This window comes from Salvelinus sp. IW2-2015, linkage group LG34 (genome assembly GCF_002910315.2).
Source record: "Salvelinus sp. IW2-2015 linkage group LG34, ASM291031v2, whole genome shotgun sequence".
NCBI classification, from domain to species: domain Eukaryota; kingdom Metazoa; phylum Chordata; class Actinopteri; order Salmoniformes; family Salmonidae; genus Salvelinus; species Salvelinus sp. IW2-2015.
The window spans coordinates 6,383,594-6,404,161 of record NC_036873.1 but is presented as its reverse complement, the minus strand read 5'-3'; the positions used below and the strand labels follow the sequence as shown (position 1 = coordinate 6,404,161).

Genomic DNA, 20,568 nt, shown 5'->3' with positions numbered 1-20,568 from the left:
CTTGTCAGCTCGGGGATTTGATCTAGTAACCCTTTGGTTACTTGCCTAACGCTCTAACCACTAGGCTACCTGCCGCACCAGGTATGGGCTGAGTAGTGTGTCAATGCAATAGAATCCTAATCCGACGTGTTCTGCCTACAACAATCTCTTGCATAGTTTTTTGTTTTGTTATGTTGCATTGAAAATGGATAATATTGTGTTGATTCAATCACAATTTCCACAGTAAAGGGAAACGTTGATAGTGTTAACAGGGAAAAACTCTAGAACAATTAGGTTTGTGCAGTAAACTATTGGCCCAAAACATTGTCACTGCATATTAGGTTTGCTTGAATTGCTCTGTCAACGCATTGTTGTTCGGGCCATTTAAAAAAATATATAAATATTTCAAAATTTGAGGTAGGCTATATGATCACACCGGTAATAGAGCCATTGATGTATTACTTGTGAGACACATCTGAGTGAGCATATGTTTTTAATAATTAGCTTTTAATTTGAATTTTACTGGGCAGATGGTGCCTGCATCTGATGGTCAGTCTCAGCAAAGGAGAGGGCAGCAGACTGAGCGTCCGCCTCTCAACATCCCTCCGCTCTCCCTTTCCTCCACTGACCAAAAAATGGACACCGTCTTCCAGCTGATAGTGAAACTTGAGTCACACCACATTATTTCTGCCTCGTGCACAAATTCATGTTACTCCTATGGACAGAGAAAGTGAAATATTCCTCTGTATTAAAAAAGACCCAAGCTGCTAATAATGACGCATGCCTATAGATCCACTTTCCTACTCATTCATTACTGCTGCACTGCTAGTTGTAGGGCTGAGTGGAAATAGGAACCTGCATTTCATGGCCTATAAAAGTGTTGACAGTGCTGAGTAAGAACTTTAAAATGAACTCATTCATATAAAAAGCAGCTCTTTGCTGTATTCGTTGACAGTTTGTCTAGTCTGGGTTTTAATCTCACAGTATCTACTTTGCTGTAGCTTTTTCTTTTATGCATGCGACGATACTGCAGAGATGCTAATCTGAGCCATCCGATTGGCCATCGGTAGGCCTGTAGTGCACTTGATTTGCTCTCTGGGCCCTAGGGAAGGCAGTTTCTACCTTCAGACACATAAAATGGCAACAGTTCGCCTACCCGGCGCGTAGGGCAGGTGAATTGGGTGCACCTACCGCCGTCAGCCCGAGACCTATAAATAAATAGGAACACAGTGCTTTATCATTGGGTTTTTTACAGAAATGTTTTAGCGATTGACTAGGAATTCATTGGAGGTCGATCGACCGGTTGGTGACAACTGTATTTCCATCAATTAATAAAAAAGCATTATTTTGCACTGGGGTGTTTTTTTTCTTCTCCTGGTCAATTTGGCTGGCAACGATTTTTATCGTTTTTTCACTTTGTTATTGTCCAAAAGCTGGCAATTACCCGCAAGCGGAAACCCTGGTGAGTGAATGAGTTGTGTACAGTATGCCAGTATGAAAGAGACCTACTGTGTGTGTACATGCTTTTGTCTCCAGTCCAAAGCCGTTCTAGAGTGTTCACTGACAATGCATGTCAACAACCCAACAGGTGCGGCGCGGAGGAGGACATGGCGACAGGGGGCACTCCTTTTGACGACTGCGCAGAGGATCAGGAGCTGCACAACTGGACCGTTACCAATGGCAGCAGCCTAGAGGACAGGCTCAACAACATGGTACAGAGTAGACGAGAGAGACAATGGCTGCGTCCCAAAGGCAACCTTATTCCCTATGTAGCGCAATGCACTACTTTTGACCAGAGCCCTATGGGTCCTGGTCGAAAGTAGGGCACTACTGGAATGGGGTGACATTTGGGACCATTGAGAATGGACACTAAAAGGTTAAATCCTAACTGGAGATTTGCGAAAGTAACTAAGATCTTTGATTGCATGAGTTTGTGCATATAGCCCCACGGTGGAGGTGTTATAATACCCATAAAACCTTGAGGTCAGGGAAATGGTTCCAATTTCCCCACCATTCATCTACACAATATACAGCCCTTATATGAAGTTTTTCTAAAATCCTTTATGGGGAAAAATGAATGGTGGAAAAACTATTGGAACCATTTCCCTGTTTGGCCGCTAGGTTTTATGGGTATTATGACTCTTGCTGTGGTACTCGAAAGCTTTAGTAAGGATTCAGCTCCCTCACTGTCTAGCTCTAGAGTCTGTCAGTCTACCTACAATGCTGACCAAAGCGAGACATGGATTTGAAATAGTATATTACAAGTTTATTGTAATGTGTCCCTTTTGGGGAACCATGATGTGCTTATCATCAAGCAAGTACAGCATTATACAGTACATGGTATTACATAAAACGCATGCATATGTGGTTATGACCTTCTGTCCTTTTTTAAAGCTCCAGGGTGACGTTTCCCCTAGGTAAATGTCAAGGATCAGCTTCCCCACCCTCAATCCCAACCTGAACCATTTGTGGTGGGGAAATGCAAAACTGACCCAAGATCAGTGTTTAGGGATAACTTCACCCTACACCCCTTTTTGAAAGCTTCCTGTCCCCTCTCAGGACTGGGGCATCCAGCAGAAGAAGGCCAACCGCTCGACGGAGAAGAACCGGAAGAAATTCTCAGCCGGCGGCGTGGCGGAGAGCCGGCTGACCAATGACATCTCCCCGGAGTCCACACCTGGCACGGGGCGGAGAAGGACAAACACCCCTCACTCCTTCCCCCACGTCAAGTACACCACCCAGATGTCGGTGCCTGACCAGGCCGAGCTGGACCGTCTCCGGCAGAGGATCAACTTCACTGATCTAGACGAGGTGAGAGGATTCTCCCTAGAGCTTTCTTAACTAAGCATTTCTTCTTGGAGTATTCGTCTGTGATTGTTGGGGGTTGGTGTCTGGAGGGGGGTCATATTTAATCCAGAAATGTGTTCACCGAAGATGTTGTGAAAGGGTACTGTTCATGTAAAAACGCACACTTTTATTGGTGTGTTGTCTTTACGAATGTGAAAGTTTTTTAAAAACTATTCAATGTTCCAAAGAACCTTCTTTCCATCTTTTTATATCGCAGAGGTTCTGCTGCATTGTTCTGTTTCAGAGTACTGTAATTTAGTCTGGAAGCCAGGTTATGATACATCCCTCGCTCTCTCTTTTCCCAGAGGAGCGTGGGCAGCGACTCCCAGGGTCGTGTCACAGCAGCCAACAATCAGCGCGAGCTGGCTGCGGAAAACAAAAAGCCCTTCAAATTCCTGCCGCTGCACGTCAACACCAACAAGAGCCGGGAGGCGCCCTCCGCCTCGGCCCCCGCAACCCCCTCCGTCGCCGCCACAGCCAAGAAGCAGAGCCCTGGCCTGGGTCTTGGTCTCAGGGAAGCGTTCACCCCCTCCCTGCCCAGCAATGACACCCCCAGGCTAGGTAGAAGGGCCGAGCGAGGGCTCCTTCCCTCTAGGGAGGATGGGAGAGGAGAGCTCAGCATCGACAGTAGCCAGGTAGGTAACGTCTAGGCACTTTTTTTATTCACATTTTATACTCTCTGTATGTAGTCTGTTTTGTTTGATCAGCCACTTATTGCACAATGCAAATTATTGAAGTTTGTAGTTTCAATACTTAATTAAAATAGAACAAACATAGGACAATGCTTACAACAAAGTTAGTTTAGTTGTGGGTACATAGAGGAAAAACTTGTAAATTTGTCTTACTCAGTAACACATTTTGAACACATCTATATAAATAGCATACCTTGGAACAGCATTTTCACCACTCAAGTTTGCGCTGAACTGATCGTCCTGTGCTGTCTGCAAACGGTCACATGGCATGCTGTGCTCTCGATCTTGTAAGAAAATAAATGGTAGAACAAGGATTGGAGACTAGGCAGGCAAGATGATGATGAAACCAGTGCTTATTTAGGGCAATTTAAAAATATGCCACCACCGCAGGTTCCCAAGTGAGTTCTGCCCTCGTTTAGCTCAGTCTGCAGTGAGCGGACTGGTATCCACGCTCTCTCACACCATTTCTCTGTCTCGCTCTCTCTATCATTTACACTCTCAGACATGCACGCACACATGCTCTCTCTCTGCTGTGCCACTATCTCATAAACACCCTGTCTCTCACACACCCTTACACACTCTGGTGTCCCTATCAGGTGGTGAGCAAGTTAGTTCAGATCCGGGAGTATATCGGCAAAGCCAGCTCCATGAGGGATGACCTGGTGGAGAAGAACGACATCCCGGCCAACGTGGAGCGCCTCACCCACCTCATCGCCCACCTCAAGGAGCAGGAGAGGTCCTACCTCCGCTTCCTGCAGAAGATGCTGGTCAGTACAGTACGCTGGCTTATCACGGCTTTCTCACTGTCTCTCTGTTTTTCTCTTTTCTCTGTCTTTGGCTTGATCTGTGTGTCTTTATTTTTCTCTTTCCATCCTTCTGTCATTTAAGGATGAAGGGGGCTGCTTTCGAGAGACTTTAAGTTTGAATTCACTATGGTATTTATAGTAAAAACAAGATACGGCAGCCTTGGGCTTTTCTCTGTTAAAGAAGCCTGCAGTCCACTGCTTCTTTCTCACATTGCTGTTGATAGTTCAAGGTGTTGTGCTTGGGGGAACATTTCACTGCACCCTGGTCATGTATTTTTAATGCCAAGGCGTCTGAAACGCCGGCAAGACAGTTGTGTATCTTGTTCCATTTGGCAGACAAATCTAGGACATGACACACATTGCTTCTGAACTGCTGGATGGCACGTGTCATTTGATCTTGCTGTCAGCGCATTTTGCCATCAATATTACATAGGTTACCCCCCTCCGGCATTTATGTGCGAGTAGTTATGACTATTTCCATTGTTGTATAGCAACTTTTTCCCCAACCACTGTTCAAGTATTACATTGAAAGTGAGGTGGAGAAAGGGAAGGAAACGGTTGAAGACCTGTGTTCCCATAGCCACTACACCCTCAGTGTCCATAGTATCATAGTTCGGGCTAAAGAGGGAGACCGTGCTTGCAGTCCGTGCCTACTATTTTACTGACCGCCACCTCTTCTGTAGGCGAGGGAGAATGAGGAGGACGAGGCGGGAACACTGGACTCGGCCGTGGGTTCAGGCTCATTGCCAGAGAGCACCACCCTCAACATCGAGGTGCGCTCCTCGGACGCCTCCAATGCCACCGTAAGTAGCCCTTCCTCTAGTTCTGACAACCAACTCATCCTGCTAGTTTTGTTTTATAGAGTTTGGATTGGTCACAAACGAGATCATCTGATATGCTGCTACCAGATAGTAAGACACTTCTTCTAGAAGTAGTCACCCAAGCAGACCAAGGCTAATTTTATTGCTGCCATCCCTCCCTCATCATCCCACTCCATCCCTCCTTCTCTCCCTCCCTCCTTCTCCCTCCCTCCTTCTCTCCATCCCTTCCATTGCCGGTGTAACACCAGGAAGTCTGCGCTGTCAGCATTTGACGCACAACCAGTTCTGCTTGTGCTGGAGATTTCTTATGTGCGTGTCTCCAACAGGGCCGTATTGCAGGCCGCAGTGACCAGAAGGAGGAGCTGGAGAACTTGAAGAAGCAGCATGAGCTCCTGAAGAAGATGCTGGAGCAGCAGGAGCAGCTCAGGGCTCTACAGGGCCGTCAGGCAGCACTACTGACCATGCAGCACAGCTCCCAGCAAGCCACACAAACCATGGCTGACACCGGTGAGACACGGGCCACATAGAGAGAGGGCGCGCATGCAGAGGAGTAAACACACACTGGACACACGGCGCATATGCAGAGCTGGTAGCTACACACACACACGTAACCTTATTTAATTTGTTGTGTGTGTGTTTCAGTGCCGACAGAGAACACAGGCAGTGTGTCAGGGCTGAGCATCACCTCGGAGCTGAACGATGAGCTGAACGACCTCATTCAACGCTTCCACAACCAGCTGCACGACTCCCAGGTACCAGCTACATACAATACTGGGTTGTATTAATTAGGGCACACCACAGTCAAAAGTATTAGCGCTTTGTTCTGCCTAATGAATACAATCCTGGCAAATGTCAAAAGTTGTAATAACATGATATTGTTACCCCTCTATTACAGACGTGATGTGTAACCCTGTAACTAGAATGATTACATTTAAATGAAGGGATAACTGGGCAAAATGAAGTCTTCATGTTGAGTAATTAGAACTTGTTACCATGTTATTACCACATTATCCTGTGGTAATGTAAAGTGCTACCCATCAAAGTAATAAATTATGAGTTGAATGTTTGTTCAACTACTAACACCTACTAACATCCTGTGTGCCTTTCCTTCCTCAGACCAAGGCAGCCGTTCCAGACAACCGCAGACAAGCCGCGAGCCTCTCCCTCTCCCGGGAAGTCTGCCGCTCTCGCTCCTCCCAGCCTTCCCCTCCTTCCCGCTCTGCCTCCTCTTTCCTCCATCCCAGCCCTCTCACCTCCCTGACCTCCATCAACCCCACGTCGGCCTCGGCGGCGAGCGCCAAGCTGACCAAGTTGCAGGAACTGCAGGACAAGAAGCAGACCATGGACAAGATCCTGCAGGAGCTGCACTCACTCCGTGACCAGACCCTCAACAACAACTCCTGTAAGTTACGGTTTGTCTCTCTAACTGACTTGGAGTAGGATAACACCGTCAGGGAGGGGGGGGCAGTGATATATTTTTGGGCGAGATTCTTGCTAATTTAAACACCTACAAATGCCATTTCCTGTTCTTACGGCTGAAATCCCGTTAACGGGATCGATATAACAGCCTGTGAAACTGCAGGCCTCCAAATTCAAACAACAAATCTCATAATTAAAATTCCTCAAACATACAAGTATTTTACACCATTTTAAAGAAACTTGTAAATGCAGCCACAGTGTCCGTTTTCAAAAAGGCTTTACGACGAAAGCACACCAAACGATTATGTTAGGTCAGTACCTAGTCACAGAGAAACACAGCCATTTTTCCAGCCAAAGAGAGGAGTCACAAAAAGCAGAAATAGAGATAAAATGAATCACTAACCTTTGATGATCTTCATCAGATGACACTCATAGGACTTCATGTTACACAATACATGTATGTTTTGTTCGATAAAGTTCATATTTATATCCAAAAATCTTAGTTTACATTGGCGCGTTATGTTCAGTAATGTTTTGCTTCCAAAACATCCAGTGATTTTGCAGAGAGCCACATCAATTTACAGAAATACTCATAATAAACATTGATAAAAGATACAAGTATTAAACATGAACTTTAGATAAACTTCTCCTTAATGCAACCGCTGTGTCAGATTTCGAAAAAGCACACGCTCAGAGACCAAAACAAGCCATACTTTATGCTTTACAAAATTATTACGAAATTATTTTTCTGCCCAGTTAGCGGGTAGATTTGCTTTTAGCCAAATCCTTTTAGAGCAAGCCAAATAATTTCATATTTTAAAAGTTATCCTAGATCAGGATTCATTGTTTGAATGTAAGATGCCAATCCATGTTGTGGAGTCAACAGAAGTCAGAAATAGCATTATAAATATTCACTTACCTTTGATCTTCATCAGAATGCACTCCCAGGAATCGCAGTTCCACAATAAATGTTTGTTTTGTTTGATAACGTCCATAATTTATGTCCAAATACCTCCTTTTTGTTCACGTTTAGTTCACACATCCAAATTCACACGGTGCAGGCACTTAGTTCAGACGACAGTTCCATTACAGTTCGTAGAAACATGTCAAACGATGTACAGAATCAATCTTTAGGATGTTTTTATCATAAATCTTCAATAATGTTTCAACCGGACAATTCCTTTGTCTTTAGAAAGGAAAAGGAACGCAGCTAACTCTCACGGGCGGGCGCGAGACTGAGCTCTTGGCATTCTGCCAGACACCTGACTCGATCAGCTCTTATTCTCTCCCCCTTCACAGTAGAAGCCTGAAACAAGGTTCTAAAGACTGTTGATATCTAGTGGAAGCCTTAGGAAGTGCAATCGCACCAAATTTTACACTGTATTTTGGATAGGCAAAGACTTAAACCTACAAACCTCAGATTTCCCACTTCCTGGTTGGATTTTTCCTCAGGTTATTGCCTGCCATATGAGTTATTTTATACTCACAGGCATCATTCAAACAGTTTTAGAAACGTCAGTGTTTTCTATCCAAAGCTACTAATAATATGCATATCTTAGCTTCTGGGCCTGAGTAGCAGGAAGTTTACTCTGGGCACCTTATTCATCCAAGCTACTCAATACTGCCCCCCAGCCATAAGAAGTTAATGATGATAAACTTGTATTTTTTTATTTTTATTTTTAGCGCAGCTCCCATCTAACGTTCTTTGCGGGGAACCTTGGTGCATATGATACAAGCTTGTAAGTTTGCTGCCGTGCATGTGTGAGTAATGTGTGTTCTGTCAGGTCGCGGTGGCAGTGTGTCCCTGTCCTCTCAGCATAGCCTGGCTCTGGGCGTGGGCCCCTCGGACCGCCCCTCTGGCCTGTATCGGGAGCCCAACGGGGCCTCAGCCATGAGACGGGACCCCTCCACCTACCACCCCTCCACACACACCCAGCAACCCCAGCATGAGGACGCTCCAGCAGACAAACTCCGGTACGCAACTTCAACTATTATTACGATCAGTGCACATCACACCACAGTTGTATTCATAAGAAACCAAATGGTAGAAAACTGACTGAAATGCAGAGGGACTTCCTGCACTTGCCCAAATCACATTTTATTGGTTGCATACACATATTTAGCATATGTTATTGCGGGTGTAGCTAAGTGTAGCGACATGCTTGTGTTCCTAGCTCCAACAGTGCAGTAATATCTAAACAATACACACAAATCTCTAAAAGAATGGAATTAAGAAATATTAGGACGAGCAATGTCTGAGTCTGGCGTATGAATATGTATGTGTGCATGTATACAGTGCATTCGGAAAGTGTTCAGACCCTTTGACTTTTCCCACATTTTACCTTATTCTAAAAGGGGTTAAATATTTTTTTCCCTTCATCAATCTACACACAATACCCCATCATTACAAAGGAAAAATGGGTTTTTAGACTTTTTTGCAAATGTATTAAATATAAACTGAAATATCATATTTACGTAAGTATTCAGACCCTTTACTCCGTACTTTGTTGAAGCACCTTTGGCAGTGATTATAGCCTCAAGTCTTCTTTGGTGTGATGCTACAAGCTTGGCACACCTGTATTTGGGGAGTTTCTCGCGTTCTTCTCGGCAGATCCTTTCAAGCTCTGTCAGGTTGGATGTGGAGCGTCGCTGCACAGCTATTTTCAGGTCTTGCCAGAGATGTTGGAGCGGGTTCAAGTCCGGGCATTGTCTGGGCCACTCAAGAACATTCAGAGACGTCCTGAAGCCACTCCTACGTTGTCTTGGCTGTGTTCTTAGGGTCGTTGTCCTGTGGGAAGGTGAACTTTCGCCCCAGTCTGAGGTCCTGTGTGCTCTGGAGCAGGTTTTCATCAAGGATCTCTCTGTACTTTGCTCTGTTCATCTTTCCCTCAATCCTGACTAGTCCCCCTGTCCCTGCCGCTGAAAAACATCCCCACAGCATGATGCTGCCACCACCATGCTTCTCCGTAGGGATGGTGCCAGGTTTCTTCCAGATGTGGCGCTTGGCTTTCAGGCCAAAGAGTTCAATCTTGGTTTGATCAGACCAGATAATCTTGTTTCTCATAGTCAGAGTCCTTGAGGTGCATTTTGGGTGTACTCCAAGCGGCTGTCGTGTTCCTTTGACTGAGGAGTGGCTTCTGTCTGGCCACTCAACCATAAAGGCCTGATTGGTGGATTGCTGCCAAGATGGTTGTCCTTCTGAAAGGTTCTCCCATCTCTGACAGAGCTCCAGAGTTCCTCTGTAGAGTGACCATTGGGTTCTTTGTCACCTCCCTGACCAAGGGCCTTCTCCCCCGATTGCTCAGTTTGGCCGAGCGGCCAGCTCTAGGAAGAGTCTTGGTGGTTCCAAACTTTTTCCATTTAGGAAAGATGGCCACTGTTCATGGAGACCTTCAATGCTGCAGACATTTTTTGGTACCCTTTCCCCAGATCTGTGCCTCGACGCAATCCTGTCTCGGAGCTCTACAGACAATTCCTTTGACCTCATGGCTTGGTTTTTGCTCTGACATGCACTGTCAACTGTGGTACCTTACATAGACCGGTGTGTGCCTTTTCCAAATCATGTCCAATCAATATAATTTACCACAGGTGGACTCCCAAGTTGTAGAAACATCTCAAGGATGGTCAATGGAAACAGGATGCACCTGAACTCAATTTTGAGTCATAGCAAAATGTCTGAATAGTTATGTAAATAAGGTATTTCTGTTTTCTCTGTGATTATGGGGTATATTGATTGAGTTCATTTTTGTATTTAGTACATTTTATATTAAGGCTGTAATTTATGTGGAAAAAGTCAAGTGGTCTGAATACTTTCCGAATGCACTGGATGGGATGTATAGACATGGATAGTAAACTCAGCAAAAAAAAAAAAAAAAAAAGTCTTCACTGTCAACTGTTTATTTTCAGCCAACATGTGTAAATATTTGTATGGACCTAACAAGATTCAACAACTGAGACACAAACTGAACATGTTCCACAGACATGTGACTAACAGAAATTGAATAATGTGTCCCTGAACAAAGGGGGGGTCAAAATCAAAAATAACAGTCAGTATTTGGTGTGGCCACCAGCTGCATGAAGTACTGCAGTGCATCTCCTCATGGACTGCACCAGATTTGCCAGTTCTTGCTGTGAGATGTTACCCCATTCTTCCACCAAGGCACCTGCAAGTTTCCTGACAATTTCTGGGGGAATGGCCCCAGCCCTCACCCTCTGATCCAATAGGTCCCAGACGTGCTCAATTGGTTTGAGATCCGGGCTCTTTGCTGGCCATGGCAGAACACGAACATTCCTGGTGAGACAAAACCGCGACTTGTCAGTGAAGACAACTGTTTGCCAGTACTGTCTGGTCCAGCGATGGTGGGTTTGTGCCCGTAGGCAACGTTGTTGCCGGTGATATCTGGTGAGAACCTGCTTAACAACAGGCCTACAAGCCCTCAGTCCAGCTTCTCTCAGCCTATTGGGACAGTCTGAGCACTGATGGAGGGATTGTGCTTTCCTGGTGTAACTCGAGCAGTTGTTGCCATCCTGTACCTGTCCCGCAGGTGTGATGTTCAGATGTACCGATCTTGTGCAGCTGTTGTTACGCGTGGTCTGCCACTGCGAGGACGATCAGCTGTCCGTCCTGTCTCCCTGTAGCGCTGTCTTAGGCGTCTCACAGTACCACATCTGCAGTCCTTATGCCTCCTTGCAACATGCCTAAGGCACGTTCACGCAGATGAGTAGGGACCCTGGGTATTTTTTGTTGTTGGTGTGTTTCAAAGTCAGTAGAAAGGCCACTAGTGTCCTAAGTTTTCATTTCTGTGACCTTAATTGCCTACCGTCTGTAAGCTGTTAGTGTCTTAATGACCGTTCCACAGGTGCATGTTCATTAATTGTTTAGGGTTCATTGAACAAGCAGTGTTTAAACCCTTTACAATGAAGATCTGTGAAGTTATTTGGATTTTTAAGGAATATCTCTGAAAGACAGGGTCCTGTAAAAGGGACGTTTCTTTTTTTGTGGATAGAATATTTAGTGAGTCTGTAGAATAGTATATATTCAGCAATAGTTGAATAGGATGGCATTGACTAGAATACAATATATGGAATGAATAAAACAGTATGTAAACATTATTGCAGTGACCAGTGTTCCATTTTCTATTGGGACTACCTGGACTAAATGAATACAACCCATTGAAGATGAAGCAGAGTGTATCAACCTTAGTCTCTTTCCCCCATTCCATGTCTCCCCATTCATTCCTCCACACTCTCTCTGAAATGTGACTCAAAAGGAATAGACTGCTTGCAAGTCTCACTTACGGTGCTTTTAAGTCCTTGAGGTGGAGACATTTTAAAACAGAATCAGGCCTAAGTCTCTCTTCCCCCCCCCCCCGCCCACCACAGCAAGCTGAAGGAGGTGCACAAGCGTCTGAATGAGCTGCGTGAGCTGGTGCAGTACTACGAGCAGACATCAGACATGATGGTGGACACAGTCAATGAGAACGTGAAGGAGGAAGAGGAGGAGGAGGAGGAGGAGACTGAGGAGGACGGCTCCATGCTGGAGACCATGTTCGACTCGGAGCAGGAGAACCGCCGGCCCCCCATCACCAACATCAGGTACTTGAAGGACACGGACGGAATAGGGTGAAGTCGTTATTATTCCTCATTAGAGCTGTTTATTAGTGGACCATGTCCAATTCTGATTCTAAGCATCACAGACCTGGGATTCGAACCGGCAACCACGGACAATAACTGGTTAGTTTCAAACCAAGCATATAATCTGTTCCCTTCATGTACCCCAAATTACCTGGTTAATGTAAAATATTGTTTGTGCTCAATTACTTTCCTGGCTAAGAAATGTTATAAAGGTTTAGATAATATCATTCCCAAGGGCAAATCACACCGGGGAGTGAAATTGAGACTTGACGCTCTTCTCCATCTTTCTTTCCCCTGTTCAGAAACCCACAGCATTCTGGGAACTGGACAGAAATGAACAGTCTGACCAACGGCCGAGGAGGCGGCAGCACCAACAACCACGTTGACGGGAGGCTCAACACCGAGTGTGAGATCAACAACCGCTCTGCAGCAGCCAACCTCCGCAGCCTCAACATCCCATCAGCCATAGGTAGCGTGACACATACGCACATTACATGCTTGCAACCTGTACGCACACACACACACACAACCCACTCATCTCACTAACCCTCATTGTTTCTGTCTCCACCAGAGTGCCAGTACAACCGCCCCTACAACCAGGTCAAGGACGACGATGCCCTGGAGGATGAAGAGGAGGTGCGGGGGGCCGGGGCCCGGGACAGCGAGGGCTCGGGGTCGAGCAGAAGGAGCAGCCTGGAGAACGAGGACGCAGACTTCGCCCACAAAGTCCACCGGCTGCAGACCGCCAAGCAGAAACTACGGCAGCTCCAGGAGCTGGTGGCCATGGTGCAGGTGAGAGGACTGACTAGAAACAGAGAAGCATAGCATATATGAGAGATATAAAATCTGAAATAAATTGTAGGCCCCATAGTGCAAGTCAGTAATGGGACCAATCTCATCCAAAAAGTTGACTCAACTTTGCCAAAAAGCACCTGGATGATCATCAAGACTCTTGGAAGAATGTTCTATGGACAGATGATTCAGAAGTATAACTTTTTGGATGACATATGTCCCATTTTATTCCTGGCGCAAACCAAACATTGCATTCCAAAGTAAGAACCTTATACTAACTGTCAAGCATGGTGGTGGTAGTGTGATGGTTTAGGAATACTTTGCAGCCTCAAGAACTGGATGACTTGCCTTAATGGAAGGAACCATGAATTCTGCTCTATCAGAGAATTCTACAGGGAACTGTCAGGCCATCTGTCTGTGAGCTGAAGCGCAGGACTTGAAAGAGCAGTTCATGCTTGAAAACCCACAAATGTTGCTAAGTTAAAGCAGTTCTGCATGGAAGAGTGTGCCAAAATTCGTCCACAGTGATGTGAGAGACCGCTCGACTACAGGAAGCGTTTGGTTGCAGTCTTTGCAGCTGAAGGTGGCACAACCTGTTATTGAGTGCAAGGGGACAGTAACTTTTTCACACGGGCATTGGGTGTTGGATAATTTTGTTCATGAAATTAGTATGTCATTGTGTTTTTTGTTCTGTCTCATATTAGGTTTTGGTTGAAGATCTGATAACATTCAGTTAAAAAAAAAATGTAAAAGCAGAGAATAGAGTAGAAACATATCAACACACACATATAAGCCAATAATACAAAATAGAACACATTGTATAGAATCTAAAATGACCATGGTGCAGCTGAGTGGTCTAGACCGTTCTGAGTGGAAGAGGACCCTTTTGCAGTCCAAGAAAATAGAGCTGGAATTTGAGTCATTTATGGGCGATGGCTTTATGGAATAGTAACCGTGTGACTTCCTGTCTCCCAGAGTGATGATACAGATGCCACCACAGCCGACGAGGGTCTCCACCAGCAGCCCAACAACACCAGAGGTGCTGCTGCTGGCTCCTCCTCCACAGGCAAGAGCCCCAGAGACCTAACCCTCACAGACAAGGCCAGGTAGGAGACTACTCGCACCCATACGGAGCAGCAACACACGCGGTAGAGGCTGTTGAACCATAATAAGTGTATGAAAGTACCTGTGTCTATCTAAGTGAGTGCGTTTAAGCATGTGAATTACACAGCTGGTGATTCTGTTTGTGAATCTAAAATATTTTGTATGTGTCTCAGGGAGAAGCTGTATGAGGAGAAGCTTTGTCAGCAGCAGCAGGAGTTGCAGCAGCTTCACGAGGAACGCCAGCGGCTGATGGAGATCCAGGACAAGATCCAGGACCTGCAGTGGGCCTGCCCCGATCTGCAGGTAACACGTGCATGCACACACACTGAGAACTGAGCACACACCACCCTATTTCCTGATTGATTGTGTTGAAAGGCTTTGGTGTCAGAACTTCTTTCTGACCTATTTTAACCGTAGTGTTCTATATTGGTAATGGGGTATTATTTGAGACAACGTCTCTCACACACTCTCTCTCTCCCATCTTCTCTCCAGTCGTCAGTGTCCAGCAGCACAGTGAGCCAACAGGCCCTGATGAGGAAGCCCCCAGCTGCAACTTCCACCCCTGCCCCTCCCCCTGCTCCGGCTGCAGCCCCCAAAGCCAACGCTTCTCCTGCTGCCACCGCTGTGCTCAAACCCACAGCCCAGGCTGCTGCTAATGCCTCTGTCACCGACAACGAGGTGGGTTCTTTATTTTGATTTGACAGGGTCAGTTTACTGTAACATTAAGGATAGTATGCTCATCCCACAGACTTAAAGTGCTTGCTTGCCAAAATCAAATGGAACACTTGTATCACCCGCTCAGTGCAAGGCTTTTCTTGAGGGTTAACTGGTAAGGGTTAGCGTAACCGAGTTAGCCATGGCTGGATGTCAGGGAGCTGTATAGTAGTGTGTGGGTTATCTTGCAGATGTAACCATGAAAATGACACTGCTCATTTACCTTCATGGTTCTCCAGCAGCTGTGGTGTGAGATGCGGCGCCACCAGATCCTGCGGGAGGAGCTGCGCCAGCGGAGGAAGCACCTGGAGTCCCTGATGGCCGAGCACCAGAGGAGGAGCGGCCTCAGCGACTCCCCCTACAAGATGGAGGACCCAGAGGGACACACCGCCTCACAGCCACTTAGCAGGGACGAGAGGTGAGCGAAGCGTTACCCCTAAATTAAGACCCCTAAATAATCTGGGGTAATTCCATGATGTGAAACATTCTGAATGTTGCAGATACAAGTAGAATGACGCTTTTAGCCGTTGTGTGCTTTCATATCTACATGAAGTGCCTTGGGAGATCGGTTTAGTCTCTGAGTGGGGCCTTAATTGACTTGTTCCTTTCCTCCTCAGGACCATGGCCACGTGGGGCGGCTCCACCCCCTGTCAGCTAGACGAGGACGGCTACCCCTCTGAGATGGGTGCTGAGGAGGAGGAGGAAGAAGAAGAGGACGGCGCAGAGTCCAGCTCCAGTGATGACCTGCATCTCTACTCCACTAGGAAGCAGATATCCTACAGCAATAGGAAGACACTGGGCAGGTCTGTGAAATTCATACAAGGATACCCATTATTTAATTTTTTCCCTATTCAGGGCACAATAGTCTTAACCTTTTAAAAGTCTAAGCCGTGGGAGGGGACTAAGCTACATAGGGAATTGTTTTAAGATGGTCATACCATGGCTCGTTTATCTATTTGATTTAGAATTTTAGGACCACTTTGGGTATTAACCTCTCTTGGGTACGTGAGACGTTAGCGTCCCACCTCTTCAACAGCCAGTGAAAATGCTGGGCGCCAAATTCAAATACAGAAATACTCATTATAAAAATTCAGAAAACAAAACATATTTTACATAGGTTTAAAGATTAACTTCTTGTGAATCCAACCACGGTGTCAGATTTTTAAAATGCTTTACGGCGAAAGCATACCTTACGATTATTTGAGAACATAGCCCAGCAGACAAATCATTACAAACAGTAACCAGCCAAGTAGAACAGTTACACAAGTCAGAAAAATAGATAAAATGTATCTCTTACCTTTGATGATCTTCATATGGTTGCACTCAGCAGACATTCATTTACTCAATAAATGTTCATTTTGTTCGATAAAGTCTCTTTATATACAAAAACCTCAGTTTTGTTCGCGCGTGTTCTTCAGTAATCCACAAGCTCAAACGCAGTCAAAACAGGCAGACAAAAAATCCAAATTGTATCTGTAAAGTTCATAGAAACATGTCAAACGATGTTTATATTCAATCCTCAGGTTGTTTTTAGCCTAAATAATCGATAATATTTCAACCGGACAATAACGTCCTCAATATAAAAGGTAAACAAGAAAGGCACTCTCTCGGTCCTGTGCATGAAAAAGCTCTGTGACACTTTAGGGTCCACTCATTCAGACTGCTCTTACTTCCTCATTTTTCAGAATACAAGCCTGAAACAATTTCTAAATGTTGACATCTAGTGGAAGGCATAGGAACTGCAATTTGAGTCCTAAGTCAATGGATACTGTAATTGCATTGAATAGGGGAAAAAACTTCCTGAATGGATTTTCCTCAGGTTTTTGCCTGCCAAATCAGTTCTGTTATACTCAGACACTATTTTAACAGGTTTTGGAAACTTTAGAGTGTTTCCTATCCAAATCTACCAGTTATATGCATATCATATCTTCTGGGCCCGAGAAGCAGGCAGTTTAATTTGGGCATGCTTTTCATCCAAAATTCCAAATGCTGCCCCCTACCCTAGAGAAGTTAAAAAATATATACAGTTAGATTTTAAGAAAGATCAGGAAATATTTTTGTTTTTTTTGGACACATATTTAACCCCTTATTTTTGTTGCCACTAAACTACCTCCATACTTCTATTTGTTTGCATGGGTTACCTTCAGACGAGTCCCGTGACACTTGTATAGCAAAATGGAGAAAAACCATCATGTTCGTGAGAGTCTCATCTTTCCATAGTCATAGTAGTTTTGTAGACCAAACCGTTCCGACGCTAGACTTTTTCAACATGAAAATCTGTAATGTCTTATGTTTCACTAAGTCGTGGCTGAACGACTACATTAAGAACATACAGCTGGTGGGTTATACACTATCGGCAGGATTTAACAGCAGCCTCTGGTAAGACACGGGGCGGGGCCTATGCATATATGTAAACAGCTGGTGCATGATATCTAAGGAAGGTTTTTGCTCGCCTGAGGTAGAGTATCTCATGATAAGCTGTAGACCACACTATCTACCCATAGAGTTTTCATCTGTATTTTTCGTAGCTGTCTACATACCACCACAGACCGATTGGCACTAAAACCGCACTCGATGAGCTGTACACCGCCATAAGAAAACAGGAAACCGCTCATCCAGTGGCGGCACTCCTAGTGGCCGGGGACTTTAATGCAGGGAAACTTAAATTAGTTTTACCTCATTTCTATCAGCATGTTAAATGTGCAACCAGAGGGGGAAAAATTCTAGACCACCTTTACTCCACACAGACGTGTACAAAGCTCTCCCTCGCACCTCCATTTGGCAAATCTGACCATAATTCTATCCTGATTCCTGCTTACAAGCTAAAATGAACGCAGGAAGCACCAGTGACTCTATAAAAAAATTGGTCAGATGAAGCAGATGCTAAACTACAGGACTGTTTTGCTAGCGCAGACTGAAATATGTTCCAGGATTCTACCGATGGCATTGAGGAGTACACCACATCAGTTACTGGCTTTATCAATAAGTGCATCAAGGACGTTGTCCCCACAGTGACTGTACATACATACACCAACCAGAAGCCATGGATTACAGGCAACATTCGCACAGAGCTAAAGGGTAGAGCTGCTGCTTTCAAGGAGCGAGACTCTAACCCGGAAGCTTATAAGAAATCCTGCTATGCCCTCCGACGAACCATCAAACAGGTAAAGCATCAATACAGGACTAAGAGCGAATCGTACTGCTCCGACGCTCGTCGGATGTGGCAGGGCTTACAAACTATTACAGCCTACAAAGGGAAGCACAGCCGAGAGCTGCTCAGTGACACGAGCCTACCAGATGAGCTAAATAATTTATTTGCTCGCTTCGAGGCAAGTAACACTGAAACATGCATGAGAGCATCAGCTGTTCCGGACGACTGTGATTACGCTCTCCACAGCCGATGTGAGTAAGACCTTTAAACAGGTCAACAGTCACAAGGCCGCAGGGCCAGACGGATTACCAGGACGTGTACTGCGAGCATGTGCTGACGAGCTGGCAAGTGTCTTCACTGACATTTTCAACCTGTCCGAGTCTGTAAAACCAACATGTTTTAAGGAGACTACCATAGTCCCTGTGCCCAAGAACACTAAGGTAACCTGCCTAAATGACTACTGACCCATAGCACTCACATCTGTAGCCATGAAATGCTTTGAAAGGCTGGTCATGACTCGCATCAACACCATTATTCCAGACACCCTAGACTCACTCCAGTTTGCATACCGCACCAACAGATCCGCAGATCTCTATTGCACTCCACACTGCCCTTTCCCACCTGGACAAAAGGAACACCTATGTGAGAATGCTATTCATTGACTACAGCTCAGCGTTCAACACCAGAGTGCCCTCAAAGCTGGACTTCCTGATGGGCCGCTCCCAGGTGATAATGGTTGTTAACAACACATCCGCCACGCTGAACCTCAAAATGGGGGCCCCTCAGGGGTGTGAGCTCAGTCCCCTCCTGTACTCCCTGTTCAATCGTGACTGCACGGCCAGGCACAACTACAACACAATTAAGTTTGCTGATGACACAACAGTGGTAGGCCTGATCACCTAACCCAACTCCAGTCGTAGAGAGATACTCTGGGTGTGCAGGCTTTTGTTCCACCCCATAGGTTTCTATTGATATATGGTTACATACGGTATTGTTCTTCCATTTACTTGGTTGGTATTTTCTTATTGTTGTTGCATTGTCGAGAAGGAACCTCCAAGTAAGCACTTTGTTGGATGATGTTGACCATACGTAGCCAGTTTTTATAAGACTAATAAATCTTGAATCTTGGCATCATGAAAGTTCTGGGGGAAAATTGGGTCATGCATTCAAAGCAGCACCCACAACTCGTTGGACACCCAATAATACAAATATATCACTCTTCCCCCTTTCTCCAGCAATGTTCTGAAGCCGCCCCAACAATTTGCATCTGTAGCTAGTGGACGACCCTCTACCCGTTCTCGAGCCAAACAACAACAACAACAACAACCACAACAACAGTCCCAAGCCCATGGCGGCATCGGGAGTGCGAGGCGCCAGGAGAACCTGCGTTGGGCGGCTGAGCTGTCATTCCAGGAGGGTTCTGGCACTGGGTCTGCGTTAGCATCACACCACTGGCAGGAGCAGGTGGGCACACTACAGAGGCAGCTGGACTTCAGCACCAGCATGTGTCAGACCCTACTGCAGGACCAGCAGGTTGGTATAGCAGTTAAGTCACCTCACACCAATACATAAGCTTATCTAAAACATTTGACATGGTTGAGGCGTGCCTGATTTAGCTTGTCAGGTACGAGGAAAGCTGGCATGAGGAGTTTGATTTCTATGTACCTGACAAGCTAAGCTATATCAAGGGAACCTCGCATGTCAATTCTTTGGAATGTATTGATTTTAGCTTGTCTGGCATGAGGGATTTGCGTGCATTTCAGACTATTCCATTGTTTTCTTTGTACCTTCCAAGCTAAATTAAGTGCCTCAAGTATTTCAAATGTTTGGAATACGTATCGAACCATGTCTGAATTCACCAAACCAAAGGAGGTACTTGAGATTAATTTAGCTTGCCTGAGGAGTTTGTTTCCATTGTACATGACCAGCTAAGCCAAACAAAGTACACCTCAAGTATTTCAAATATTGTGTATTCAAACCTGGTCTGTGTCGTGACTTTACTTTCATTAATCTGATGACTGTTATTTATCTAATCAAATAACTGTTTAATTGTTACCCAATTTAAATGAACTCATTAACAATTAACTCATTAGGAATTGGGGCACCACGAGAGCAGTTCTTGAAAGAGTTACCATCTCTCGAATTAAACTCTAAGGGTCTTTACCTATCACATCCATAAACGGTCAACGTATTAATGATAACCTTGTATCATATCATCGTTCTGAACAGTTGTAACCTCTTGTATCTGCAAAAACCACAGCCTTATGATTCAGTGCTACACAAATTGGTTTAATTATTTATTTACCAGCTAAATGGTAACACAGGATAAACATACACACTTAATACATTAGCAAAAGGTCCCTAGTGGACTAACATATGGCGGCTTGTTACAACGGGAAGGGGGACGTAATACTTTGGTACATTTAGAAACTACTCTCACAGTAATCATATACTTTGCACACGAACCGCCACCCGTTTGGAGTAAAGTAATCATGAATATATTTACGTGTAAATGTCTTTGTTGGTCATGAACACATGCTTTGTTTGTAAATTATGTTGGAGTGTACCTCTAGCTCTCCGTAAGTAAAAAGAAAAAAAATGGTGCCGTC

At 45.2% G+C, this 20,568-nt stretch overlaps 1 protein-coding gene across 11 annotated transcripts in view; it reads left to right on the top strand.

The window, feature by feature from the left end:
• Positions 1-20,568, top strand: part of pcm1 (pericentriolar material 1) — a 42,110-nt gene that overhangs the window by 3,734 nt on the left and 17,808 nt on the right. For 7 of the 11 annotated variants that reach the window (XM_023979610.2, XM_023979617.2, XM_023979613.2 and 4 more), the window contains exons 2-19: positions 1,568-1,691; positions 2,539-2,790; positions 3,132-3,461; positions 4,115-4,285; positions 5,008-5,127; positions 5,472-5,652; positions 5,788-5,897; positions 6,262-6,547; positions 8,349-8,538; positions 11,947-12,159; positions 12,501-12,667; positions 12,770-12,990; positions 13,966-14,096; positions 14,268-14,397; positions 14,587-14,772; positions 15,048-15,226; positions 15,426-15,611; positions 19,195-19,504. In XM_023979610.2, coding sequence (XP_023835378.1) covers positions 1,587-1,691; positions 2,539-2,790; positions 3,132-3,461; positions 4,115-4,285; positions 5,008-5,127; positions 5,472-5,652; positions 5,788-5,897; positions 6,262-6,547; positions 8,349-8,538; positions 11,947-12,159; positions 12,501-12,667; positions 12,770-12,990; positions 13,966-14,096; positions 14,268-14,397; positions 14,587-14,772; positions 15,048-15,226; positions 15,426-15,611; positions 19,195-19,504 — 3,468 coding nt within the window. In that variant the 5' untranslated portion in view covers positions 1,568-1,586. Of the gene's footprint in view, positions 1-1,370; positions 1,442-1,567; positions 1,692-2,538; positions 2,791-3,131; positions 3,462-4,114; positions 4,286-5,007; positions 5,128-5,471; positions 5,653-5,787; positions 5,898-6,261; positions 6,548-8,348; positions 8,539-11,946; positions 12,160-12,500; positions 12,668-12,769; positions 12,991-13,965; positions 14,097-14,267; positions 14,398-14,586; positions 14,773-15,047; positions 15,227-15,425; positions 15,612-19,194; positions 19,505-20,568 lie in introns of those variants that run through there. The other 4 variants (XM_023979609.2, XM_023979619.2, XM_023979611.2 and 1 more) reach the window with 4 other exon arrangements.